The sequence below is a fragment of the Passer domesticus genome, chromosome 3, assembly GCF_036417665.1.
Source record: "Passer domesticus isolate bPasDom1 chromosome 3, bPasDom1.hap1, whole genome shotgun sequence".
In the NCBI taxonomy this organism is placed as follows: domain Eukaryota; kingdom Metazoa; phylum Chordata; class Aves; order Passeriformes; family Passeridae; genus Passer; species Passer domesticus.
Genome location: NC_087476.1, coordinates 114,540,335 through 114,567,504, shown reverse-complemented (window position 1 = coordinate 114,567,504; position 27,170 = coordinate 114,540,335). Strand labels below are relative to the sequence as shown.

The 27,170-nt window shown below is 55.0% G+C and overlaps 2 protein-coding genes across 6 annotated transcripts; one reads left to right on the top strand and one right to left on the bottom strand.

Annotated features, from left to right (window-relative positions):
• Positions 1-14: 14 nt before the first annotated feature.
• Positions 15-25,240, bottom strand: KLC4 (kinesin light chain 4). Of its 5 annotated transcripts, none has more exons than XM_064415292.1 (16): positions 25,103-25,240; positions 14,597-14,863; positions 14,181-14,411; positions 13,785-13,863; positions 13,470-13,695; positions 13,082-13,169; positions 12,680-12,781; positions 12,201-12,374; positions 11,946-12,045; positions 11,406-11,458; positions 8,856-8,923; positions 8,666-8,774; positions 7,735-7,884; positions 1,028-1,152; positions 857-914; positions 15-494 (listed from the first exon to the last, which is right to left on the bottom strand). In XM_064415292.1, the coding sequence occupies exons 2-16, from the start codon at positions 14,843-14,845 to the stop codon at positions 405-407; spliced, it is 1,902 nt and encodes a 633-aa protein (XP_064271362.1). In that variant the 5' UTR covers positions 14,846-14,863; positions 25,103-25,240; the 3' UTR covers positions 15-404. The 5 variants fall into 5 exon arrangements, with proteins under 5 accessions (XP_064271362.1, XP_064271364.1, XP_064271363.1 ...); XM_064415294.1 differs by having other exon boundaries at positions 7,762-7,884; XM_064415293.1 differs by lacking the exon at positions 25,103-25,240 and adding an exon at positions 23,476-23,798.
• Positions 25,108-26,906, top strand: MRPL2 (mitochondrial ribosomal protein L2). The gene is made up of 6 exons (XM_064415304.1): positions 25,108-25,573; positions 25,666-25,807; positions 25,896-26,011; positions 26,101-26,211; positions 26,499-26,572; positions 26,662-26,906. The coding sequence occupies exons 1-6, from the start codon at positions 25,123-25,125 to the stop codon at positions 26,872-26,874; spliced, it is 1,107 nt and encodes a 368-aa protein (XP_064271374.1). The 5' UTR covers positions 25,108-25,122; the 3' UTR covers positions 26,875-26,906.
• Positions 26,907-27,170: the final 264 nt, after the last annotated feature.

Sequence of the window (27,170 nt, the reverse complement as noted above, 5' to 3'; positions counted from 1 at the left end):
AGGCCGAGCCGCGGTCGCTTCTAGGGTCGGTTTTATTTAATAAAATAAAGTACAGCGATCATCCGGCGGGGAACCGGCGTGCCGGGCGCATGGGGCACTCCCGCCGCTGCCCCGGCCTGGGGGATAGCCCCCCTCCCTGGGCTGGCGATTCTACCTGGTGAGCGTGTGTGACCGGTACCGAGCATGCGGCCGCCGGAGCTGCGCGCCCCGGTGAGCAGCAGAGGAGCATGCGGGCGGGCTGCGGTGCCCGAACTAGCTAGGGACCCCCGGGGGAGGCCGGGCGGGGCAGGCAGACGGTGGCACGAGAACCGGTGATGGGGAGAACAGAGGAGGTGGTGTGGGGAGGTGCCGGGCGCTGCCCCGTGCAGCGCGAAGCCAGGGTGCCCAGCAGCGCGGCAGCCGGCTCAGTTGGAGGAGAGCAGGGAGCTGTGGGAGGACAGGTCCATGCTGCTGGCGCTCAGGCCTCTGCTCTCCGCACGGAAGCCTTGGGTGCCCTGGAAAAAATACAGTGCCCATGAAGTACCTGCAATCCACCCCCGTGCCCCAAAGCTGCCACCCCAACTCCTGCACCCCTTGCCTTGCAAGCCAGGACTGCCCTGGTGCCGCTGTCACACACAGTAGCTGCTGCCTTTGCTCCCAATCTATGGCTGAGCTTTGTGGGGAGGAAGACGAGTCCTTGGAAGCAACCCCTTCAGATTTGGAGCTCTGACCTCAGACGAGGGGCTACAAGCTCAGGGGTTCTCAGCACTGCACCTGGGGCTCACCAATATGCCCCTCACCCCCTGCACTGCTGGCCACACAGCCCCCAGCCCCACGTGCAGTCCTGCACCAGCCCCACCACTCACACTGTGCTTACCTCAAACGAAGCATCACTAGACTTGTGCAGGTAATTTAAGGACGCAGCTCGTTTCATGCTATAAGAAAGCAGAGGAGAGCAGATGTGATTGTGCTGTGAGTGGTCAGATCCAGAAACACAAGGTGGCAGAGCCCATACCTGCCCTGTATGCAGCCTGACCCTCGCACGTACCTGGTGTTCCTGGGCTCCAGGGGACCATTGCCCTGCAGTTTCTTGACCAACATCTCACTGCTCCTCCGTATCACATCCCGGATTTTTCCCAGGGAGCTGCTGCGCTGGAGAGTGCCACTGCCATCCTGGACACAGAGACACAAGCCAGGGTGATGGCTGAGTGGCACTGATCAGGCTCTGGCATGATGCTGATGAGTGGCTGGAACTGGCTCCAAACATCCTCTTGCCCACTTGCACTGAGGGTTTAGCCCTGGCCCAAGGCAGGCTTACTGCTCACTGCATGGGGTTCTCCACAGGACATGGTAGCTGGGGAGTCAGCTGCTATTGTCTCATCAGGCTGCTCATCCAGCCTGATGCTCCCTCCTGTCCAGTACAAGCTCAACATCCAGACAGGCTGCTGACTTGCCCCCAGCACAAATGGCACTGGCATCTGCACAGTCCTGCTCAAAGATGACACAGCTCCATCACCTGCAACAGCTCAGGCAGCAACTACCAAGGAGGTCCCAGTGGCCAGAGAGGCAGCAAGCCCCCAAAATTAGGGATACTTAGGCCGGGACAGGCTGCTGGGGCTTTCATTACAAGGATGCTCTCCTCATTTGCTGCTGGCTGGAGGCCATCCTCATCCTCTCCCTCCCCTTGCCCTTCTTCATCACACCATCACCATTCCTCCTCTCTGTCCAGCACTCACACAGATGCACACCTGGTCCTGCAGACTCACTCACATCACACAAGACCATTTCACACTGCACACACAGCCTTGTCCCATCTCTAACACCAACAAGAGAATTAGCTTTGAGCCTTTGGAGCAGTTCAGGCAGCTCCACTGGGGATGGATTCACTGCGCTGTGCTGCCAAGCAGGCACCACCTAGGCCCCCCAGCTTTAGCAGCATGCAGCCCCACCAGCTGCCCCAGGGGGTGGCACTTTGCAGGGAGCTTTTCATGTCTACCTGCTTTTTCTGAAGACCAAAACCAGCCTGAAATCTTGTTCCTGAGCCTGTTTTCTTCCCACATGCCTCCAAAAGTCCCCAGTACTCAGTGAGGCACTCTCAGGCCTTGACAGGCTCCAGTCCACCTCCTGCACTTTGCTCCACATGCATGCAAGGCAGAGGCTGACAGCATGGCACCACACCATGCCACCATGTCATCATGCCACCAAGCTCTTCCCCTGTGGCCTTGCCTGCTTGTTACATAAGGCTGTGACACCACTGCTGATGTGGAATTACTTTTGCTCTGATGGCTGGATAACAGCAGTCTTCCCTGCTCCTGCTGTGAATGGCTCCTGGAACACTGGGGCAGAAGAAAAGGAGGTGAAGTGATGGCAGAAGCCCTTTTACTCCTTAGGAAGATGTGAGGCAGCCCCTTGGAAGCACTCCAAGTGACCAAATGCCTTGTGGCTCAGGCTAGCAGCAGCAATTACCTCAGCATTGTCCAAGCAGCTCTGCAGGCAGGCAGGGTCTCTGCTTTAGGCCAGTGACACCCTTGTGCTGATCATTACACATTGTGGCCCTTGGGGAAGGCTTTTCCAGTGCTCCTCTGCTCTGATCACCCAAACCTGAGCCGGCCCTACACTGTTAGAGAACAGCTGACCATGATTTTTCCTACCAGCAAACCTCTCTCCTGGTATTCCTCTCATCCCTTTTGGGACAAAACAAGTGCATTGAACCTCTTCACATTGTCATTGGGCTGAGGGTTTTCCATGTTGAGAGCCATATGTTGCTGCTGCAAAGGGACCCAGTCACCAGAAATGCAGAGAGCACCCAAAGCAGCAAAGTAAACAATTCAATTCCTGCACGAGGCATCCCGGGCAGGTTTTGAATATCAGTGTGTAGCATTAACAAAGATGGGGAGGTGTCTTTTGCCTCCCCCCCAGACTTGCACTGGGTCACCACTCTCCCTGCAGGGTACTGCTATGCCAGGCACTGTTGCTTTTCCCAGGGCACGCAAGCCAGGGGTGGAAGAGGGAACACAGCTGGGACAGGGGAGCAGGACCATGGTACAAGGGCAGCAGGATCAGGTCAGGAAGAATGCTCTTGTATCAGAGCTGGAGGATGGAGCCACATTTCCCCAGCTGCAGCGATGCAGACTGACTGCAGACCAACACCAGAACCAAATGCTGCTGCATGCTGGGTTAAAAATAGCCTCTCTTCTCCCCCCACTCCCTTTTCTGACGGGTTATTTTTAACCCAGAACATTTATGGGTTTGGTTTGCCGCAGAGCCCCCACCCCATTGCACCCACCAGGATGAGAGCATTCCAAAAAAAAAATCAGCAGCTCCACCACTGAGCTCCTCTTCACTGCATGCTCCCACCCTGCCTAATGCATGGAGGCAGAGGACTTGGGCAGATTTGGCAGCATGTAGAGCTCAGCACTGAAGGACACAATGGGGTATTTCTTTGGCTAAATAGAAATGCCAAAGGTTGGGGAAGGTCCAAGCTCGGATGCCCCAGGGCAGCCCTGCCACACACGGTTACAGAGCCGAGGTTAGCAGCAACTCCAATTTGGAGGAGAGGGAAAAAGCACAGTGGAGCTGGGTCCTTCATCTCCAATGCTCAGCCTGGGAGGGGAGCCCTGGGGGCAGCAAATGCCCCTGTACACACAGACAGACACCAAGCACCCCCAGACCTGCTCCAGCAGCATTTGCACCCACCACCCCAGGGCTGACCGACGCTGGCCTACAGAGCATGGAAAGAAGCACAGGGCAGCAATTTGGGTCAGTCTACCTTTAATTAGAGGTATGGTTGTTACAGCACCAGGTCCAGGACATGGCAAAGCACAGGGGCAGGTGGCCCTGAGGTCCAAACACACCCTGCACTGGAAACTCACCGCTCTCCAGAAGCATGGAGCAGCACTGGGACAGAGAGGACAGCCCTGTGGCACTCTGCCCTGGGCTCCACGCCCCATGTCCTGAGGACAAGCTTCCTTTCAGTAAGCACAAACTCCAGGGGAGCAGCATGCATGTACCCCAAGACCTCTGCACCACCACAGGAAAGCCAGGCCCAGACAGACACAAGCACATTTAGTATCACAACCTGCCCAATGACTAGCATAAAAAGGGATCTAGCTAAATAAATAAGGAGTCCTGTGCTGGCCCCTGGGCTCTATCCTGCTGCCTACAGCCTCCCCAGCTTTCTTCCCAGACAGGAGGGCCAGGGAGGTTCCCTTCCTATAGGAGGTGGGATGAGGGTGTACACTCAAGGATGTGAGACCCAAGACAGTGGAGGTCTGGCCCTGGGACACATTCTATTCCCCAGCAATGACTAACAGCACCAGACCCTGTGAAGGCCTGAAGCCATCAGAGGCACTTGGCCACCCCCTCAGGGTCAGCACGGTGACCCTGCTGGTAACAGGGTTACACATTTCCCACCCACTTGGCTAGGGACAGCCAGACTGCAGTCAACCCCAGACCTGTGAGCAATCCAGCCCCTACCCCTGCAACAACCTCCCTCCAGCCATCCCACCTGCTCCCACCTGCTCAGAGCACCTCCAGCCCTAGCCCTTTGCTTCCTCACATCCATCTTTACACCTTCTTTTTCTCCCAACCACACTGCTCCAATCCAGGCCATTCCCTTCTCAGCCACTTCATATGATCTGGGGTCTACCCCTTGCAAAAACACTCTTTCCTCCTACCCCTCCTCTACCTTCAAGGAACAGCAAAAAACTTCACCCCCACTTCTCCTACCAGCCACACCTAAGAACCCTGTAGCAATGGGGTTGATTCAGCCCTCAATGCCAGACGAGGAACCTGGCTATAGCATCCAGTCAGGAAGTTGCAGCCAAACATGCTTGTGCTGGCCAGTTCCTGCACATAGTCCTTGGCTGTTGCCCCCATCCTCATCTTGGATGTACAGTAGCTCTATGGGCTGCCCCACAGAGAGACCCACAGACTGCTCCTGGGTCACAGAGCTCAGCAGGGAAGAGAGTAGCAAGATGGGGACTGCCCTGTGCTGCAGGGAGAGCCCATCTCACTGGGAACCAGCACAGGATTGCTACAAGGCACTAATATCAGCTAAGCCTACAGGCAAGAAAGCAACTGGGCACATGACAGCCCTGCCTAGGCCAGGCTCACTGTCCCATAACAGCCCTCCATCTTCGAGCCTCTGTAGAGATGGAGGGAACAAGCTAGGAGGATGTCTAGGGACAATGGCGTCAGCAAGCCTGGAGTGAAGACAATCCCCCGCAGGCCTGGGCCCCGGGGATGGGCAAGGGCAGGCCAGGGGTGGGGACACGCAAGGGGACGGTGGCCCGTCACCCTGGCCTGGGGGAGCTGGCAGCTCCTCGCAGATTCTTCCTGCTCTTGCTGGCCACGGGACTGGAGCTGGGCCATGTGGCCAGGCACTCCTCTGCAGGCGTCGCGGTGCCCTCGCGCGCCAGGAGGGTTGGGGGACTGGCGTGGAGCTCTCGCCGAGGAAGGAGGGATGGTGTGGAGGAAAAGTCGGAAGATACAACACAAACATCCAGGTGACTGCGGTGGAGGGGAAAGAGGGAGTCTCGGGAGGCATTTAAGCCTAGTGCACAGAGAGGAGAAAGACACAATTTACAAGGCTGTGAGGTTGTAGGTCACCTAGGGAGCAGGTGGGACAAGGCCCAGGCTGCATGCAGAGACCACAGGCCACATCTGGGCAGGGAGAGTCTTGTGAGGCTGAAACTGCAGCCTCACTTCTTTGCTAGTGGGCTTACTGGGTTGGCAGGAACAGCTTAGCTCAGGGAGGAGCAGCCTGGGTCTCCTGCTCCGAGGGCTCCTGCTCCTGGGCCTTGGGTACCTGCCAAGGCCTCTGCACCACGGAGCTGGTGCCAGCCCCCTGCTCTCACATCCCAATTACCTGGGCACCAAGCAGCTGATCCAGGCCCTGGGGTGCTTCCAGAGCTGCCTATGGGCACAGGGCACCCTGGGGGCTCCCACAGCTCTGCCTGCAGCAGAGGCTGCTTTAAGGCAGCACATCTGAGGTCTCTGGACCAACAGGAAAAACAGGCCGTGACAGACAGGAGCAGCAGGAGCTGCCTCAGCCTTCTTTTGCAGGGAGCTGCAGTGAGTGCAGGGCTGCTGGCTCAGAAGAGAAGACTGGCTATGTGTGCAGCAGGCTGGAAAAGGAATCATGTGGCAGCAGCTGTGTCCCCCAGGGTGCTGGGCTAGCCCTCCAATCCTCTATTTACAGCTGTCTGGGTCAGGGAAGCTCTGCTAAGACCCCTAGGGAAGGGTCACATGAGCAGGGACTATTCCCTGGCACTGGCTGTGGCAGAGGGTGGCACTGCCTACTTGCCTCAGGATGATCAGCTCAGAGACCATCAGGAAGGTCTCCCTGACCATCACCAGTGCAAAGAGATCACCCAACACCAAGCACAGTCAGGAGGAGCTGCAGAAAGACACCAGCCAGCAGAGGGACCAGGTGATTCTAATCCACACCTGCAGCCCTCCCTCTGTGCTTGTCTAGCCCCCTTACTAATGCTGAGTGCAGGGGCCTAGAGTTGGTGCCTTGCCAGAGCTCTTTGGTCCTGATGCCAAGACCTGGGGCAAAGGACAGCCTTGCATCCAGTAAAGCTGCTGGGTCCACCTGAAGGTCTGTTTTTCAGATCCCCTTCAGACACCTCCTGTGTACAATCCACAATCAAGAGAGCCAGCAGGCTTCAGGCTTTGGGTGTTGAAGGGCTGTCATGGCAACAGGGAAGAAAAAAGAGGAAGGGAGGGAGCTCATGCAGGTGGGGATAGAGCAGAGCCAGGTGGGGAAGGGTTAGTGACAGCAGATGTGAGGGGGCAGCAAAGGACTCTGTGTGCTCAGTGCCTTCCCTATGCCAGGCTGCAACAACCCCAGCTAGTCTGTGCTCTCAGAGTTTGCAGAAGGAATGTCAGCATTAACAGCTCTAGCAGCCCTTGAGCCGAGCACCCACCAGCACCATGCTCACTTGTTCATCTTCTCCATCCTCCTGCTTGCAGGAGACAAAAGGCATCTGTTCCAGCCCTGGATCACTACCTTTCTCCAAACTCAGTGCTAGTGACCAAAGTCACCTTCAGCCTCAGAGCAAACCTTGAGAGGTTCAGGTTGACCTGTCTGTGCCTCAGCTAACATCAGTCTCTTGCCTCCACTGGTCAGCCCAGCTTGCCATCCTGCCAAGACCTGCCTTTTATCCCCTCTGCTTAGCCAGAACCTGCTTAGGGCACAAGACCAGGAGAGGGGTACAGCAAAGATGCTGGCTACAGACTATTCCTGTGCACTGCAGTCAGTCACTCAGTCACAGACACACCAGGCATATCACACACACACAGCCCTCCCCAGGCTCAGCATTGTCAGTGGCACAGTGCAGGACAGACAGCCAAATGGCTCTCACAGGCTGGGTGAGCCCAAGATGGGGCTGATGCTGTCAGCCAGGGCCTCCAGAGGGGAGCAGCAGGGAGAGATGTTAATAAGGTTACAAGGCTAAGATTAAGGGCAGATCAGGGCCAGTTCATGCTGCGCACTGCCAGGGCCTGGCAGCTCCCTGGAAGCAGGAGCCCTCAGCTGGGAAGATCTGTTCTATACACCAGAAGCCAGACCCAGACACGCACCTTTGCGGGCTGGCTGGCTCATGCCAAGAAAAGGGAAGGAAATGTGCAGGGAATGAATGGAGGCAGACAAGGATGCCACGACAGGCCACGCGGGGACAGCCCTCAGCCAGGCTGTCCCTCCCCTCTGGCAGCCGGCTGAGGCCATTCTTGATGGTGTCTTGTACTTACCCCGCTCCATTCCACGCCCATACTCACTTCCTCGCTACCGTCTGTGGCATTCTCGTACTTGACACTGCCCCCCAGGCTCCGGTGCCTCTCTGTGCCATCCCCCTCCTTCAGGATCTCCACCACCTTCGTCTGGTTGATTGGGTCAATGCCCTGCAAGTAGGAAAGGATAAGGAAGAATCGTGTTTTGTCTTTACATGTTCCTTCCCTCTGGAGATCCACTGTGCCATCACTGTGCTTGGTTCCTTTTCCCTCTCTTGGCCACTGCCCCATCACAGTCAAAACTGCCCAGCACAACCAGGATGGAGCCAAATGCCATCCTGCACTTAGCAGTTTCTGTCTGAACCCCCAGCTCAGTGAGTCCTCACAAGGCCATAACCAACCCTATGGAACAAGGGCTCACTACCCCAAAGCTGACAGCTTCTTTCCTTCACATTCTGAAGTGTGAAGGATTCAGCTGTCTTTCAGTCTTTCGTGCTAGGTGCTTACAGCTCCTGCTTTATTATTTGAGGATTGAGAGGAGTTTAAGACAAGAGGTACTCTAAGAAATTCTAGGTATTTTTTGCCTCTGGACAAAAAAAAAAAAAAATAGTATGAAGAAAACATCCCAGCAAGTGTAGCCCTCCCCAGTAGCTGACAAAGCCCAGGAACCTGCCTTAACCCTGCTGCAGTATTTCTGCACTCAGTGAGCCATGCCTTCCCCACTCATGGCCATCTGCTCCATCCACGCACACATGCACCACCCCACACACCTACACACGTGTGGATCTCGCACAAATGCATCCCCAACCACCGAGGCCCTCTGGTGTCATGGGAACACAAACCAAGAACATCAGAGAGGCCCAGGAGAGTCCCTCACCACACTCCAAGCAAAGGCAGGGCCACCCCCAGCCCTGCAATGCCCCCACAGCAGGGAAGGTCCCTCTGGGGTTACCTGTCGTCGGGAGCGAACCGCGCACTCCTCCAAGGTCTCGGCTGCCTCCAGCTTGCCCTGGCGCCGGTACAGCGCACCCAGGTTCCTCAGAGTGGTGTTCACAGTTGGGCTGTGGTAACAGAGGGAAGGTGAGCAGGAGCCCTGGGGTCACCCCCACAGAGTCCACAGCTGCCCACAAAACAGCTCTTACCTGCTAACCTTACAGGCCTTGTACCAGCCACCATACTCAGCATAGGGAGCACTGTCTCTGTGCTTGCTCTACAGGGTGAGGAGAGAAGAGAGCTGTTAGTCCCACATCTACTGCCCTTCTCTGGCCTGTGCTCTGCCACCAGCGCCAGGGTCAGACCCCAGGCTGCACCCCTGCACCAGCCCAGCCTTTGGAAAATATGCAAATGCAGTGATGAAGCCCAGCAGCTTCCTGATAGGGAAGTTAAAAACATGTTTGATGCAACAGATTTGGGCAAAAGGGATATCCTGGTTTCAGGAAGGAGCATAACAAGAGGGACATCCTAGTTTCAGGAAGGAGCACAATCCCATCTCCTTACCCACTTCCATGGTACCAAAGGCAGCAAGGACAGCACAGCCTATTCTCATGGCATAATGGAGGGCATGACACCCCAACCAAAATGCAAAAGGGAGACAAAACCCCACCAGCATGCCAGTCACCATGGGCACTAAATCCCTCAGCCAGCACTAGCAAAGGAATCAGCCAGCTCCATCCCAGCCTTTGGCCTACAAGGTCAGGCTTGCCCTACAGCAGCTCAGCCCAGTTAGCTGTCCCTTCCCAAGCCCAGCATTTGCATCCCAAAGCTGCCTAGCTGGCCCTGTCCCAGCCAGCTGCAAACGGGCTGCTGGCCAGAGCAACAGCACAGGGGGCAGAACTTGATGCTCAGGGAAGATCTGGACAATCTGCAGGGCAGTAGATGCTAGCCCTGGGTATGTAGGACCATGGCACCAAGCAGGAGCAGGGGGCTACTGCTCCACAGCACAAGTTACCCTCTAGTCCAGAAGAAACTGTCTCCATGGGGAACATTGTTCTCACTCATTCCCACAGCACTTCTCAGCTCTTTATCCCACATGCCAGTGTCTCCCTGAGCCATAGGCACATATAGTTTTCTTCACACCAGAGCTTACACAGCCTGGGCAGGCACCAGGGGAGTTCAGGACTCAATACATCTCTCCTGTAGAGGCAGCCCTGAAGGGTGTCTGAACCTAACAGGCAAGGTGTCCAATCCTCTGGGGCAGATAAAGCCTTGAAGGCCAGGGCTGCCAGCTGTGCCCAAGGCCCTGCTGATGGCATGAACTGGCCTTCTGCTGCCAGGAAAGTGGGGCAAGGGACAAAAGCTCCGCCAGAGGAATTTCACATATTTTAACAGAAGATATGAAAACAGCACAAGGCACAGTACATCAGCTCCAGCTCCTGGGCCAGGAGTACAAGCAGGTCTGTGACTACAGCTGCTGGCTGAACAGGAGTGCCAACCCTGCTTTGCCATGGGGCACAGACACAGCTGCCGTGGGGAGAGGAGCCCCAGAGTCAGGGAAAGAGGTTTAGACCTTGCCTAAGACTCACATGTAAAATGAATTTCTTACTCCAACCATGAGTCTCTCGGCCTGCTCTCTTGCCCCATGGCAGTGCTTGCATTATCTGGAGCACACCTTCATACTACAGCTATCTACATTTGATCCCTAAATTCTCCAAAGATACCATCAGAAGAGTCTCAGTCCCAGAGGGGGCAATGGGAACCCAGTCTCTACTCCAGCTTGGATTTCTCCAGGATGGTGCTGCAGCAAGTGCAGACTCTTTGCAGCAGAGTCTTTGCAGTACAGCAACCAGAACAGTGTAAAGCTGAGCAGTGCCCTGCACGGGGAGCCATGCAGAGTGCTTCAATGGGAAGGCACAGGATGCTGTGGGAAGCACCTGCCAGTGTCTTGCTTCTAGAGCTGACAGGATGGGACTCATCAGTCACTAAGCCAAGCCTGCCAGACTGCTGCCTCAACCCTGGAGGGTTGGGGACTGTTCTGAAGGCAAAAAAAAGGAGAGTCCCACTGCAGGTAGAGGACTAGATCAGAACCCTTCCTTCTGCTGATTCACTGGCCTGCCAAAAAACAGATGGGGCCTTACACTTGGCAAAAGCCAAAACACAACTACTGCATTTATTGACCACAGAGCAGGGCTTGGGCTGCAGGAGCAACAGTAGCTTCGCCTTTCAGCCTAGCCCAAGGCAAGCACAGTCCATTTCTATACCCTTTCAGAGGCCATCTAGGGCCCACCTTGTGCAAACACCCTTGTCAGATATGGCTCCATTTCCTAAGCAAGGTGACAGCAACTTTTCTTCTTGACCTTCATTTTTTCTCTAGACTACCTTAGAGCTGTTTCAGAAGCCAGTTATGCTCTGGGTACTGGCAGCTCTTTGGAACAGAGTGCCAAGGCCTTGCAGCACAACCCTCTGCCATCTGCCATCTTCCATCATCTGCATGCCCAAGAGGGATCAATCACTAAAGCAGAGAGAGCATGCAGCCATGGCCGAGAGACTGAACAGCCCTGCCCAAGGAAAAACACCCTGCTCTCTGATGGACCTTCCCTCCCTGCTGGCCCAGGGAGCAGCAGTGTTGTAACCCCTATCCCCCCTCTCCAGATGCCTCCTGGCCTTGGTAGCTCTTCAGACTGCAGCTTCTCCAGGAAGGAGGAGATAAGAGATAGGCTGTGGTAGAAGATCAAATCCTCTGCAATCAGACTCACCTTGCTCATCTCCTCTCTCTCCTCTGCATGCATCCAGATTGGCTTGTGCTCATCTGTGTGGGGAAGAATGCAAAACAGGTCCACTCACCACCCCACACTGTCTGCCTCCTGTACAGCCCAGCACTCTGTCCCCAAAGCTAGCACCTCATCAGAGGGAAGTGACACTTCAGATCCTCCCACCGGTCCCTGGCCCAGAGTCCCAAGAAAGTCAACCAACACTGCAAAGGCAGGACAAGGGAAGGAAAGAACAAGTCCTCCCAGCTGAAGTACAGGTGCCAGGTGCACTGGAAAAACTTCAGCCTATGCTTGAGCATGATTATGCCATTTACTATACCCAAGCTATAAAAAGACTGGGTTGAGACTCCTGAGAGAAGAGGGGGAACAGCATAACACACTAGAACAGCAGCATCTCAAGGGATGCCCAAAGCAGGGGCCCTGCAAGACATCCCATCCCTCAGTCTGGGCAACACCAGAACCAGACAAGTCTAGGCTGAGAGCCAGGAAACCCTCCCCTGCCCCAAGGGCTTCTGCTGTACAAACCATCCACAGAGCCAAACTCCTTCACGTGAGCACGGGTAAGGATCTCCTTATACAGCACCTCTGCATCTTTGTATTTGCCTTGCTTCAGGTAACAGGAAGCCTGCAACCAAAAGAAAACAGCTCCAGCCCCACTGGGAAACAGATTAAGTCTGCTCACCTCTTGCAGCTATTGCTCTGTCTCTAAGCAGCAGGCAATGCTCCCCTCTCCCACAGCAGCCCTCCCCAACACCACATGGCCTCTCCCCAGAGCCTCACCAGGTTGTTCTTAGTCTTGGCCACATTGGGGTCGTCAGGACCCAGGCAGCTCTCGTAGATCTCCAGGGCCCGGCAGTAATAGTACTCCACCTCATCATACTTGCCCTGGTTCTGGCACAACAGGGCCAGGTTGTTCAGCTGCTTGGCCACATCAGGATGGTCTTTGCCTAGAACCTGGGTGAACAAAAGAAGAGAAGCCACAAAGACTGGAGTGGACTCCTGGAGTTAGTAGACGCTGGAGTCCCCCCAGCACATGCCTATGTCAGACAAAACCCAGGATCTGGAAAGGAGGAGAAATTCCAGCTTCCACCTCCTGGCAGGCCTCTCTAGGACTGCAAACACTGGAGAGACAGGAAAGGTGGTGGCAGAATCAGCAGCTGAACACACTAGATAGGCCCTGGATCTCCCACATGCATTGAGGCAATGGGAGAAAGCCCACAGAGAGAGCTGAAAGGAGGAAGAGCATGGCAGAGTCGTACCTTCTCACGGATCTCCAGGGCTCGCTTACACAGCGGCTCTGCTTCTTTGTACTTCCCTCTCTTGCCATAGAGAACAGCCAAATTGTTCAAAGTCGCTGCCACCTGCAGAGACAGAAACTTCTCCATGAAACAAAGCAAATTCCAGTGAGACCAAACAAGGGGCACAAGCAACAGTAACAGTGACTGTCACATTTCCTCCATGCCTGCAGTACTGCTGCTTCTCAAGAGAAGGAGGTCCAGAGACAGGAGGCTGCCCTGCTTATATTGCAGGATCCAAGAGAAGCCAACTCCTTACAGGCTGTACTGAGCCAGCCAGCAGGAAATACTGAAGCAGTAAAACACTGCTGGAACAGTGCCCCAGCAGCACCCAAAGGTGAAGGGGAAGAGGAGAGAGACACTCACCGCTGGGTGGTCTTTGCCTAGAGTCTTCTCACGGATGGAAAGAGCATCATTCAAGAGGTGTGCTGCTTCTTTGTATTTGTTCTGATCCCTGCAGTGCAATGTCAACCAGTTATCTAGGATTTGGACATTACAGCCCAGAGCAGGCAGAACTATGAACAGTGCTCCTTCCACACAGATCCACAAAGTCCTTTCTTTCCCCACTCCTCCCTGCTTTAGTCAGTCCCTAGATATATCTGGGAGTTTGGTAAACCAAATACCCCATCTAGTCCAAAACCTTTCTGAAAGGCAAACCCTTGGAAGCTTGGGGAGCCCCAGGATGTGCTGTAAAGGGAAATAGGAGATGCAGAAAGCTGTCCTGGCCCAATCCTGCCCATCCCACCATGCTCACCTGTACACTAGTGCTAGAATGTTGAGCATGGTAGCCACATCAGGGTGATCATGGCCTGATGTCTTCTCCAGGTCCTCCAGTGCCTGCTTGCAGAGTGGCACAGCCACCTCATAGCGTCCCTGGGAGGCGTACTGGATGACAAGGTTGTGGAGGGTGCGCAAGCGTGCCGGAATCTCATAACCTCCCTGCTGGGCAGCTGCCACGGCACTGCTGTGCTGGTGGGGCACTGTGGGCACAGAAATAAACACGGCACAGTTGGCCCAGCAGGCTTGAACAGAGACAGGCAGCACCCATGCATGAGCAAAAAACACTTACATCCAGGACCATGCTCCTCCTCCTCATTTGGGAATAGGTCATCCAGAGAGTCCTTGGTGGAGTCACCCTCCTTCTCCTCCTGAGAGGATGAGAATTACAAATATTGTTGGTTCTCAGCACAGACAGCATCAGCCTGGGCTGAGTTAGTTGCCAAACTCTCGGCCATTCTGCAGCTCAACACATTCAATTTTTCCTGCCATCTCTGCCACCATCTTCCCCCACAGAAGAAAATTCAGAGACTCTTCCCCATGCAGGCCCCCTTTAGCTACAGGCATTGCTGTGCATGGGAAGGGACAAAATCCAGGGCAAGGTTATCATGAGATAACATGTAGGCAGTTCTCCTGGTCCAACCCCCCGGATCCACAAATGCAGCTGCTCAAAACGACTGGGGCCTACCGAAGGTGAGACATCCTCGTCATACTTCTTCAGCTGGTTCATGAACTCAAGGTGTTTCTTCTCCTCCTCCAGCTGAGCCACGGTCTGCTCACTACGCTGCAGCTTCTGCTGGGTGTTGGCAAGCTCATCACGCAGCCACTGGTTCTCCTGGCACAGTCTCCTCACCTGAGCACGCAGCTTCTGCTTCTCCGACTCCACAGCGTTCAGATGGTTGGACAATGCCATCATCACCTTGTTAAGAGTCTCAGTCAGTAACAACCACAGTCTTGTCTCTCCCTTGCATGCTTAGGGTCCACCCAGGCTAGCCTTCTACACTTAGCCCCTTCCCACCCCTCTAGCTTATGGGAAATGGCCACATGCCTGCCCTTCCTCTGTCAATCCCAGGTAACACCTCAGGGATCACCCCCCACTCTCACCTGAGCTTCTCCAAGCCCCAGTTCTATCATCTCCACTGACTTGCGGAGCAGGTTGGATTTCTCATGCACGAGATTGGCTTCTTCATCCTTCTTCAGGCACTTGATGGTCTCCAGCAAGCTGTGCAGGATGGAGTTGTGTTCATTCTTGAGTGCTTCCAGCCCTTGCATTACCAGTTTGGTGTTGGAAATTATCTCCTCTTGGCTCAGCTTGTCCAGTTTCTCCTCCCTTGGGTACACCATGGTGGACATAGTCCTACTCCTGCAGCCCTGAACAGAGACCAAGACAAAACCTGAGTGCCCCAGCGCTGTTTCAGAGAGTCACTAGCAGACACAAGCACCACAACCTCCTTCAAGCAGTCAGAGGCAGCATTTAACAGACTGTCTACTCTAAGCCCTTCTCCTCCATCTTCCCCTCTCCCTCTGACAGCTGTCAGGGCACGTGCTCTGCTTTTGTGGCTGGAGTGCTGGCAACCAGCGCAGGTGGCCTGCAGGGACAGGAGACAAAAAGGGGACAACCAGCGGTGACCTCCAACACCCCCACACTCCCAGCAGGGGGAAGACTAATTTAGCTTCCACTTAAGAGCAGAGATTTGTGGTTGGCAGCTGGGGTTGCAATCTATACACCTTCTGCCCACAGACCACTGATGCAGAGAGGCTGTCAGAGCTCAGTACCTCTTCTGACTGCAGAACAAAGGGAACACAAAGTGGGGATGCCAGCTCAAAGCTTTCTGTTTCAAGGAAAATCTCCTAGAGGAGCATCTCAGACAGGAGAGCATCAGTGGTATTGCTATGCCAAAATATTGCCAGATATTGTGCCAAAATAATGTACCAAAATATGACCAGAAGAGTACATCCTGAGGACTGCAGCCTCTGCACAGAACTGCCATTGTGGCACTGAGGGACATGCCACCAGCAGGACACACCACATCACTGCCTGACTGCAGACACTCACATACACAACAGCTACAGTCACACCAACACAATCCTTGTGCAGGTGTTGACTTGAAACACCAACAGCTTTTCCATCTTCATTCACCCTGCTGCCACCCCAAGGACTCCTCAGGATGGCCTAAGAACTCTGCAGTCCTTCCCTGTCCTGTTCCCCCAGACATACAATGGGAAAGTCCCCAGCTACTGGGGACTTTGCACAGCGACACCAAGTGCTACAACCTGCAATGTTAGTGTGGCTGCAAGATCCCTGGGTACAAAGTCCAGGAGCTAGGGAAACACAGCAGGCAGGCAAGAGCCCTAGCAGCAAGACCCTGGCTGCTCCAGGACTCGCTCATTTAGCACAGTCCAAGCCTCTCCCACCAGCTGGGCCACCCCAGCAGCCTCCTCACATTACTCAACAGTAAAGCTACCTCCCACCTTGCTATCAGGTCACTCCAAGACCAGCCTCCAAAACCCTGCACAGGCAGCACCTGCCCAGCAGCACCTCCTTGCTACCTGGAGCTGGCAGAGGCCTCTGCAACCTGAGTGCCCAGGGCCCTGCTGCCTGGAAAACTGCCCAGAAGCTACACAGGAGGAGGTGAGGGAATTGCTGCCAGCAGATCTGCCTTTGACCTCCTGCCGGACCCACCTCTGCATGGTTTGAGCTCTTCGCTCGGCAGCTGCCTTGTGCCTGTTTTACTGAGAGAACAGAAATACTGTCCCAGCTACAGGAACAGAGCAACAGAGCTCCCCTTTCTGGCAGGCTCCTCCTCTCCTCACCTGTGCACTCTATCCAAGTGCAGGGAACTACTGGGGAATGGGCCCTGAGCAACAGAGAGGCACTTAAAGTGAGGATGACAAACAACACTGGGACAGTTGTTTTAAGTACACACATCTCATTATTAAACCCACTCATCTCCTCCTCTTTAGCCTCACTCTTCCTCCAGTTATTTTATAGGCCTGAACTCTCCTCTCAATTCTTCTTTGGTTTCTGTTCCCATGATGTACATCCATCCCTCAGGAAAGGGGGGCCAAACCCTCAACTCACAGAGCAGACCTTACTGAACCCCTCAGCAGGGCAGAAACACCTCGTGTCTCTTGAAGACTGGATTTCTGTTCACACCTCTAAACGAGAACTGAGTCATCCTCCCCCAAAGTCACAATGCTGACTTCATATTCACTTCATGATCTAGCATCAGCACCAATTCTGAGTCATTCTTCACTTTATCTTTCACTTTTGGGTATCTGTCATGCTCCACATGCAGTTAACCATGCACATTTTATACCAAAACAGTCTCACCTGGACCATGACTTACGCCAGTTTCCTTTACAGGAGATTATATGACAAGAATAGCATGAAAAACCTCATTCAGGTCAAGACAGAGGACACAGACTACTGGTTCAAAAGGAAAAATGGGCTTGCTGAGAGTTGGTTGCCACTCATACCCCATCTTCCAAACTCATTCTCCAGAAACTGGCAGCTAAGCACTCCGGTCAACAGTTCCCCTAGTTATTTTTCTCACCTTTCTAACACACCTGGAGTGGGATCATGTGCTAAAGCAATAAAGAAAGCCTTGCTTAATGCAGACTTCTACAGGCGAGCACAACTCGGGAAGAAATGTGCAACAACTCCCAGCCCCAGAGAAAAGAGGATGGCAGCCCAAAGGGTGTTAGTACTGCCTCATATGGCCATGAACTCTGCTGCTCTGAAATAGCTCCAGACAGCTTCCCAGGAAGGCTCAGCAGAACCCACAGAACCCTAAGTAATAACTGCTAAAGGGTTAAATGGCCCTATCACTGGTTCCAACTTATAAGGCAACACACCCTGACTCACTTGCAAACAGGAAAACAGGCAAGTGGGAGTTCTCTGGATCACAGGCAATGCTTGGGACACAAGAAGATACCCAGGAACAGCCTCATGCCCAAAAGACCAGAACTGTGCTCTGAAATTCTCACAGCTGAGCAGCACAAGTCCCAGGGGGTACTGGGGCCAACTGTATGAAATGAAATGCTGACAGTTTTCATGGCAGCATCACTTATGTCCATACAGAGATCTTGCTGCCATCTTTAAAAAGTGCAATACAAACACATTGGGAAGAGGAACATGTTACAGGATAAAAAGCCACCAGACCTCACACCTTGCTAGGTAACAGAGTCAGGCAGACAAGACCCAGATCCATAGAAAATCAGCCTCATTAATTCCACTGTACACAGAACTACTCCTCAACTGTGAAACTGCTGTGTGTTAAACCATTAAGCATCTCTACTACAGCAACATTCCTTCTTCAGCCCTTCTAGCAGAAAATGTTCACGCCTTTCACAGTCCTCACAATCAACTTGTTTTTTGAAACTGCAAAGATTTCAGACTGAGAAGGAAAAATAAATCAAAACGTCAAAACATCCTGATCCACAGCATATAAGACTCATCCTACCCTGCAACTACATCCTCAGATCCTTCAAGGCATCCTAATAGAGGCTTTTCCTCTCTCACAGGCTGTGCAAACATCTGTAACAACCTCAGCCTTTCTCCCCTAGGGTGACATCCTGGAAGCACAGCTCTGCTAGGTACCAACACGTTTCCATGCTCAGCAGTGGACAGAGGATTGTCCAGGCTGGACAGAGGGTGCAAAACCTAAGAACAACACACAGCTGCTCAACAAGAAAACAATGAGGTGACTGCTGAGAAGTCATTTGAATGCTGCTACTTCTTGTAAAGCAAAGAAAAGCAACCAACACCAGCAAGAGCTGACTTAACTTTCCAAAGCAGGAATTTCCCCACAAAGAGCTTATTTCTAGTTCTCTCCAGTGCTGGCAGGTCTACCCTCAGTGCTCAGCCCTCCAAAGAGGAAACACCTGCAATGGCAGCCAGTGCCAAGGTCAGACAGGCTGAGGCTGCTGTATATGCACTCCTCCTACTCCTTTACATTAAGTAAGGGGCCCTGAGTGTCCTTTACCCAGGCAGAAAACACTCAGAGGTTTTCTGCAGAGAGGAGGGGACACATCGTGGTTTGCCCCTTGCAGGGTGGGGCTCAGACTGGAACAGGAAGAAAGAATCCTTTTCCACCGAGCTCCTTGAGAGATGGAGAGTCCTGTTCCCAGCTGATCCTGCTGCAGTCCTCATGGACCTGCAGGTGTCCCAGCCCAGGTCTCCACCCGCCCCTTTCCGCCCTAGTTGGCACGTCTTCCCTATTTACAGCGAGCTGCTAGAACAGCCTGCCTTTCCGACAGCACCCATCTCATCTCCCCTCTTCTGCTCCCGTTTGGAGGACAGGGAAGGAACATGCGTGCACGGAGCTTTGTGGCAGCTGCAGCAATCAGCCAGGCATCCATCAGCAATACATCCTGCCAGGCAAGAACCTTCCTCCTGCATTCAAGTGCATAACCGCGAAATCGCTAAGCATCAGCAATTTCAGCAGCTCATTTTTCTGCCTCTCAAAACTGCTCCCACATGCGAGACCTTTAAGAGGAAAGAGCTGGAAGCTTCACTGCTCCCATCTTCAACCCACAACATCTACAAGGATGCCAGATTAAATGGGTCCAAGTCAATCTTAAAGCTTAGGTTATGATGCCTAATGCTAGAAAAGACTATGGGAGTGGGGGAGGAGAATCACCAGGGAAATCAGGAGTCAACTAAAACAGGACAGAGATCTCAGGTCTACAAACAACTCAACTAATGCAGTCTTCACTGCCTCTCTGCATGCACAAGACAATAACTGCAGCATCCTTCAAACTGCAGATGGTCTGCCAGCACTTTCTGTAAAGAAGTGAAACACATTTTCAGCAGTAAATTCTTCCACAGGAGAAGGTGATCCAAGGATATAAGTGATGTAAGGTAGTTGCAGAAAGACAGCTGGAAAAAAGCTACCTGTGGAAAAGAGTAAATCCCACAGCAAGAGCAAGTGACCACATTTGGGAGATAGATAGCAATGGTTTCCATTTAGAAATGGAAACACAAGGCTTTGTCTTGCTTCATCATAATTGCCCCAGTCTCCTCCTGTGAGACATGCTTTTGCTACCTGGAGAAACAGCAAGGTTATACATTTGGGAAGCAAAACGACTTGATAAAAGCAGGGAGGGTTTTTTGGTTTGTTTGTTTTTCCTTGGACTTCTGCCAGCTCATTACTGTCAAGCAACAAAGGGTCTCTGCAATGACTGGTTGACCTCCAATGAAGCTAGAAGAGAGACTGCAAATAAGCGAGTCTTCACTGCAACAAAATCTAGACCTAATACTTTGGATGCTGAAAAATAAAATAACAGCAGTAAAAAGCAAACAGAATGACAAAGTTGCAGCCATCATAGAAGCTGTGTGATGAGCACAAATTTTCTTATTTTGATACCAGTGTCAGAAAGCAAACAGATTATAGGAGATTACAGTCAGCTGGCAGGGCCTCTGAGGCTTCCACTGCACAGCCAGGACACGCTGACACTGCCAGGAACACCTGCACACTGACTCCACTGCTAGAAGAGCCACTGTGCTCAGGGTCACCACCCCAGGCCACCTGGAGCAGAACCACAGAAAAGGGACAAACCGGTGTTGGTGTTGTGTCCAGACAAAGAGGACATCAGTCAGGAGCCAGCATTCTGGGAGGTCATACCCACCATATCTCTGAGCTGCAATTGTAAAGTCAAAAGGTGTCACTCAAATTCCAATGTCCATAATATTCTCTGCCACCAGTGGCCTCATAAGTTTCTACATCCTACTGCCAAAAAAAGGGGACATCTACAGTCCCATCTTCCACCCAAAGTTCTTTCCCAATGCCAGCCTCCAGCTCAGACCTTTCCTGCACTGCAGACAGTCTAGAGAGTTAAACCAACACACAGATGACTTCAAGTACTATAGAGGGACTCTTGTGCTGTAACTTTTCCCTCAGTAAGAGTCTGGCCTGAGTATTACTTGAAGAGTATTACTCGGAATGAATGTTCAGAGGTCTTTGGTCCATTCCCTCACCCAAACCAGGTATCTGTGTATAACTAAAGAACCATCTCCCAAAACGGAGACCAAACTCCTCAGACCCCTGTACCATGACTTAACCATCCTCTTGTGGGAGGCAAAAAAAAGTAAGAAAAAAAATTCATAATCTGAATTCCTCAGATAAACTCAATGTGTTTGCCTTTAGTGAACACCTCTTCAGGACAAAGGAGCAAGGCACCGCAGCACTAGAAACTGATCCAAGGACCAAAGAAAGGGAATGCAGTGCCTGCTTCCTTCCAGCAAGGTCCCACAGGGATTTTTGGATTCCCAAAGCAATCCACCTGCAACAACACAGCATGCAGTGAAGGCAAGAAGTGGTCTTACTCACATTCTCCTACGTCCCAAAACCAGGACTCTCCTTGGCATCCAGACATCTCCTCCCATGGCTTTGAAGTCATTCTCCAAGCCCAGAAAGGCTTCACCCAACCAGTTTCCCCAATCCTCAGAGTCATATACAACACACAAGTTGACTGTGCTGTAATATGCCTTGATCCCTGTCTGGGGGATAGGGAGGGCTGTCCAGGGATCATGGCCAGGATTGCTCTTTTCAGCAGCTGACACTGCCAGCTCTGGGTTTTTTTCCTAGGTACTGGAAGGCTTGTGTTGGGAATGTCTGTGCTAACCAGCAGGCTGCAAGAGGCCCAGGGGACGAGGACTAAGGAACTAGATCTGCAGCTCAAGTCACAAGGTGACAGGAGCTGAAGGGAAAGAGCATGAAGGGGAGCCTCCAACACTCCTCTGTCCCAGAAGCCTTGGCTCCCTACCCCCACAACCTCTAATAAAACACACAACGTCACATAATCTTCCTGAAACCCAGGGCAAGGGGGTGATAAGGTGGCTTTACAAGAACTTGGCCACAGTGACTCATGTTCACACCACCACAGAAAGAACATGGGAGCTCCCCATACCCCTCCCACCTTCCAGCCCACAGCTGGAAATGGACAAGACAAAAGGTACTGGTGTTTGTTCTGATTGACCAGAGCAAGCAATTCCTGCATTTTCAAAGCATTATCCAATTTCAGAATAGATATGTACTCTGAAGAAGACAGAACAGGTAGTCTGGTTGCCTTTGTATCAGATCATTCATTCCTTTCAATACCAGAAAAGTTTCACTCCATTTGTAACTACTAAAGAATACAGATACTGGAATCAACAAGGGTTAAAAAACCCCAACAAAACAAACAACAACAGCAAAACTAACCAACCAAAAAAAAAATAGCACCGATTTTTGCCATTAGCAGAAAATTTTGCTCTGGTTGTACATCGTATACCCCAGCTGGCTGGGAAAACCTGCCCCTTCCAGCAGGCCATTGGAATGAGAACAGCAGTCATCACCCCTCCCACCAGCAAGCTTATGCTGGCACCTCCAGATCAGCTGATAAGACCTTGTTTTTAAACTTGTTCGTGTCTGCAGCAGCTCACCAAATCCATTCTGCATCTGCTGCGCCTGGGACTACAGCGAAACACCATTAAAACATGTTTCCAGGCTAGTGGAGAGACAAGAGCTAAGCAGCTGGAACAGAGCCAGGGCAAGCATCTCTTCCCAGCTTCAGAATCTGATTGGGAGTCTCGCATTATAAAAAACAGAGCGAGAGCCATTACCTTGCCCTGACAGCATGAAGCAGTATTAAAGCAGGCAGAGTAATTCCCAGGAGCCAGTGCCTTTGCAGGCATCTGTCTAATGTGAGGGCTGTGCACTGGATGTGCCTGAGCTGCACACAGGAGATAACCAGGATGCAGATGGGACCAGCAGGCGCTCTGGAGCCACTCCGTGTGCCCTGAAGGGCTCTGGTGTGCCCACACTCCCTCTGTGGTGTACCCAGGGCACCTGCAAAGACCAGCTGACTGCAGGCTGCAAGGCTGCACTACTTTTTCCAGAAGCAAAAAGCTTTTGTAAACCACAGCAAGGCAGGCAAAGTCACAGGGACAAACCTCTACCTGCAAAACAAGCAGAGGATCTGTTCTATCTCTGGCTCGAGCTCTTTGAGGAGCTACATGGCTCTTTACCAGCAAATTAAGCATTTATCCAGCAACTCTGCCAAGGTCAGTACCTTGCCACGTGTCCTTTGTACCCCAAGAGCCATTTTGGTATTTGGGGTTAATACTGTTGTTTCAACCTGGACATTCCTCCAAAACAGCAGATGAGAGAACACATGCTTCCTGCTCCTTCTGCCAATTACAGCAGAGCACAGCCATGTTTATTTACCCTGTGTCTGAGCTGGCCAGATCTTTGACCTGATGTGTGCTGAACACCACCCTCTTTCCCCACAGGCACAGGCAGGGGTGGGTGTTTTCCACCTCTCCAAGGTGGCACGGCAGAGAGCAGACCAAGGGCACTAGAGGAGAGCCGAGCACGGAACTGCAGCAGAGTGCCAGATGCCAGCTATGCAAGACGCAGGGAAGCCTGCTGTTTCTGGTAATGTGCTGCTGCCTCCCACCATTGTGCAGATTTCTCCCGGCTGCCTGGCCAGAGCATTCTACCGCAACACCATCCCCCAGCTCTTCTTCAGACACCTCCTCCCAGGCGCATCCTCTCCTCCACAGAAGCTTTCCAGCGATTCCCCCAGCCCACCACCTTTGGTAGGGTGCACCTCCACTTCGGAAAAGCTTAGGAAGCAGTTAATTAATGAAAAGACGGTTTGGGGCGAAACAAGGCTCTTTGAGAGCTACTGCTGTATGACCTGCCTCCGTCATCGTTTCTCCGGCTTTGTCTGGCAGCAGGAGGCACGCCCGCTGCGTACCCTTGAAACAAACAAGCCAGAGAAACCCCTTCACCCCTCAGAACCACCACAGAGAAATCTGCGCCCACCTGACTACGTGAAAGCTTCACAAGGAAAAAAAAAAAAAAAAAGTTTTCATCAGCTCTGCCCGAAACTGCGCATCAAAGCGGTCCTTTGTTCCAGGGTGGCTGGGCACCCTGCCCGTCCCAGTCACCGGATGGGAATGTCCCCCGCCCCACGCCGCAGAGGAGCGGTACCTGGCTGCCTGCAGCGGCTTGTCCAGCGCCGGTGCTCGCGGAGGCGGCGGAGGAGCGGCGGCCGCGGCGCTGCGCGGCTCCGTCTGCCGCGCTGCCCCGGGAGCGAGCAGCGGCGCTCGGCAGCCAACCACACTGCGGCAGGGGGAGGGGAGGGATGCGGCCAGGCTCCGGCAACAGGACGGTCGGACGCTCTCCTGGGAGCGCAGAGAGCGCCACGCACGCCAAGCTCACGGCTCCCTCCTCAGGGATCCACGGGAGCCCAGCAGCAGGGCCGAGCCCCCGCGGCGCCGCCAAATGCTGCCCGAGCAGCTCCGGCCGCCACCGGGCTCCTGCTCCATCCCACCCTCCATCCTGTGGAGGAAGGTTTCACATCCTGTTCGGTACCACCCTCGCCTGCGTCCCCGCTGCTGACCCCATCCCGGCCCAAAGCCAAGCTGGTGTAGCTGCAGAGAGCACTCCAGCTGCGTGGCTGCTGTCGCTGTGCCCACAGCAAGGGCCAATTCAGGAGATCTGGGAAGGCTGGAGCCCTGTGGCGTCCACACTGCGCAGTGTGGGGCTGGCCCGGGAAGCCCTTGTTCAGTCTCTGGCTGCTCTTCTCAGAGGGAGGACAATGACACAGGATCCAGCTTGGGTTGTTGCTACCGCCATCCCATGCATGGTAACACGCAACTGTCATGGTGCTCCCTACACCTGCCTGAACCAGCACTGCACTGGTGTTCCTGTCCTTCCCCACACATTCCCCCAGAAGGGAAAGGGCTCCAGGCATCCCAGGAGGAACACAGCCCAGCCCAGCCATGCTGACACGCAGGTTCTCTCTTACCTCATCTCACAACACATATTTCTTTCCTAAAGCACCTTGCTGTCCTCCATTCCCTAGCTCTGGAGGGCAAATCTGGCTGGCGGTGCCATACAGCTATGGCACGCTTACATGTCACATAAGTTACATAGCAGAAGTGCAAACATACATTATTTGTGTCACACCGAAAGCCATTCCGGGCAATGAAGACACAGACTAATTATAGAGCAGCGAATCCCGCAGTCTGTGCCCACAGCCATGGCCGGGTCTCAGGGCTGACCCACAGCTGCCATGCACACCCTCCGCTCTTCCCCCGGCGGCTCCCGGCCTCCGCCGGCCGTCCCTGCGTGGCAGTGGGCCCTGCCCGCGGGGAGGCCGGGCGCACCGAGCCTGCGTACCGGGAGCTGCCCGAGCGGAGCGGGCACCGGCAGGGCTGCGGAGCCAGCGGCTCCCCCGGTGCCGAAGGGGTTGCTCCCGCAGGGCGCGCCTCGCCGGCTCCAAAGTCCGCAGAGCCGGCAGCGCCCTTAGCGCCGACCCGCAGCGTTACGGCGGGCACGGCCCCAGCGCTGCCCTCGCCCCCGCTCGCTCCGCTGCCCCAACACCCACGGTGCGCTAGGACGGTCCCCGAGCCCCGCCAGCCCCAGCCCCAGCCCAGCCCCAGCCGCACCACAGGGGCCTCCCCAGCTCCCCGCGAGGGTCCCACCGCCCCCGCGGCTGGCGCCCCGGGAAGGCCGCCCCCGCTCCGGCCTGCGCCGCCGCGCTCCGTGTGTCCTCCCCACGCCAGGGCCGCCGAGGGGAGCGACCGAGCCCTCGCAACGCCGCCAGTCCAACCTGCTGGGCACAAGCCGTCGATGGCGGTCCCGGTCGCTGTCCCGGTCCCGGCGGGGGCGGGGCGAGACCCGCTCGGGCACCACCCGCCCTCTCAGCGGCGCAGCCCCTTTAAATCCAAGATGGCCGCCGCCTCAGCCCCGCCGGCCGCAGCGCGCCGCCTGCCGGCGGCCCCGGCTCTGCCGCGGCGGCCCCGCCCCGTCCGGCGGCGCCTTCCCGCGGCCATGGCGGCGCTGGGGCTCTGCCGCGCCCTCGGCGCTCTCCTGCTGTCCGCGGGCCCCCGCCGCGCCCGGCCCCCGCCGCTGCCGCCCGGCCCCCGGCCCTGCCTGCCGGGGCCGGTGTCGGTGCTGGCCGCCTGCCGCGGGCTGGGCGGCTCGGCGCCGCGCTGCACCACCGACCCGCTGTGGAAGTGCCGGACCAAGTACACGGTGCGGCCCGTGGGCATGAAGAAGACGGGCGGGCGCGACCACACAGGTGTGCGGGACGCGGGAAGGCGGGCGCAGGCGGGCCGCCGGGGCCGGCCGGGCGCGGGGGGTCCCGCCTGCAGCCGCTGCCGTGTCCCGCAGGCCGCCTCCGCGTGCGGGGAATCGGTGGGGGACACAAGCGGCGCTACCGCATGATCGACTTCCAGCGCCTGCGCTACGAGGAGGGGGCCCCGCCGGAGCCCTTCACCGAGAAGGTCATCAGCGTCCGATACGACCCTTGCAGGCGAGTGCGGGGTGCGGGCTCGGCCCCGGGCCCGGGCAGTGCCGCCAGCCGTGGGCCCCGGCTCAGCCGCGGCGGGCTCTCCGTGCAGGTCGGCTGACATCGCCCTGGTGGCCGGCGGCAACCGCAAGCGCTGGATCATCGCCACGGAGAACATGCAGCCCGGGAGCACCATCACGACCTCGCCTCACATTAGCAGGATGGCAGGTGCGCGCCAGGGCCAGGGGCAGCTGGGCCGGTCTTGCCAAGGGCTCGTCGGCTGCGCCTTGCCCAACTTGTCAGCTTCTGTCTTCCAGTGTCAGCCAGTGAAGGGGACGCGTACCCGCTGGGAGCTCTGCCTGTTGGCACGCTGATCTGCAACCTGGAGAGCCACCCTGGGAAGGGAGCACAGTACATCCGCGCAGCTGGTATGGAACCCCCTCTTTGTAGGGGTTTGGCTGAGCACAGTGGAGAGGAGGGCAGGGGGCACTGCTCTGGGTGGCCAGTGACAGGGAGTTGCCATTTCATGTTAGAGGGCAACACATCCCTCCACAGAAGCAGGGGCAGCTCTGCCATGTTAATTCCTCAAGGCTCTGTCTGCAGCGAGAAGTGCTGCTGAAGTACAACAGTGCTTTAGGGAGTTACCAGCATGGGGATGTGCTTGTCACTTTGTCCTGCTGCTCAGTGCAGCTGCCTCCTCTCTTGCCTTCTGCAGGTACTTGTGGGGTGCTGCTGCGGAAAGTGAACGGGACAGCCATCGTGCAGCTGCCGTCCAAAAGGCACATGCAGGTAAAGGAGCTCTGCTGTCCCTGGCTCTGCTGCCTGGGCACGCAACCGTGTGCCCCCAGGGAGGGCTGCAGCTCTTCTGTGTCCCCTAGGTGCTGGAGACGTGCGTGGCCACGGTGGGCCGCGTGTCCAACGTGGATCACAACAAGCGGGTGATCGGCAAGGCGGGCCGGAACCGCTGGCTGGGCAAGCGCCCGCACACGGGCTTGTGGCACCGCAAGGGTGGCTGGGCCGGGCGCAAGATCAAGCCTCTCCCGCCCATGAAAAGCTACGTCAACCTGCCACGGGTCAAAGCAGTGGAGTGATGCCTGGTGCAAATAAAGCGTTTTTCATGCCACTGCTGTCGCATTACTGATGTGTTTTGTGCACGGGGCCTTTCCTCACCTTCCCACGGGTCAGGTTCTGCTGTGTTCAGTCCCTGGCAGGAGTGGGATTGGTGGGAGGGATGGGTGCCGGGCTGTGGACTGCCTTGGCTTGAGTCTGAGGTTGGTGGGTGACCCGCTGCGGTCAGTTGGCACAATCGTGTCAAACCGAGCTGTGGGACACCCGAGCTCTTCTCTCACCCTCAGCTTGTGGAGGAGTGAAGGCAAGCGGACGGGAA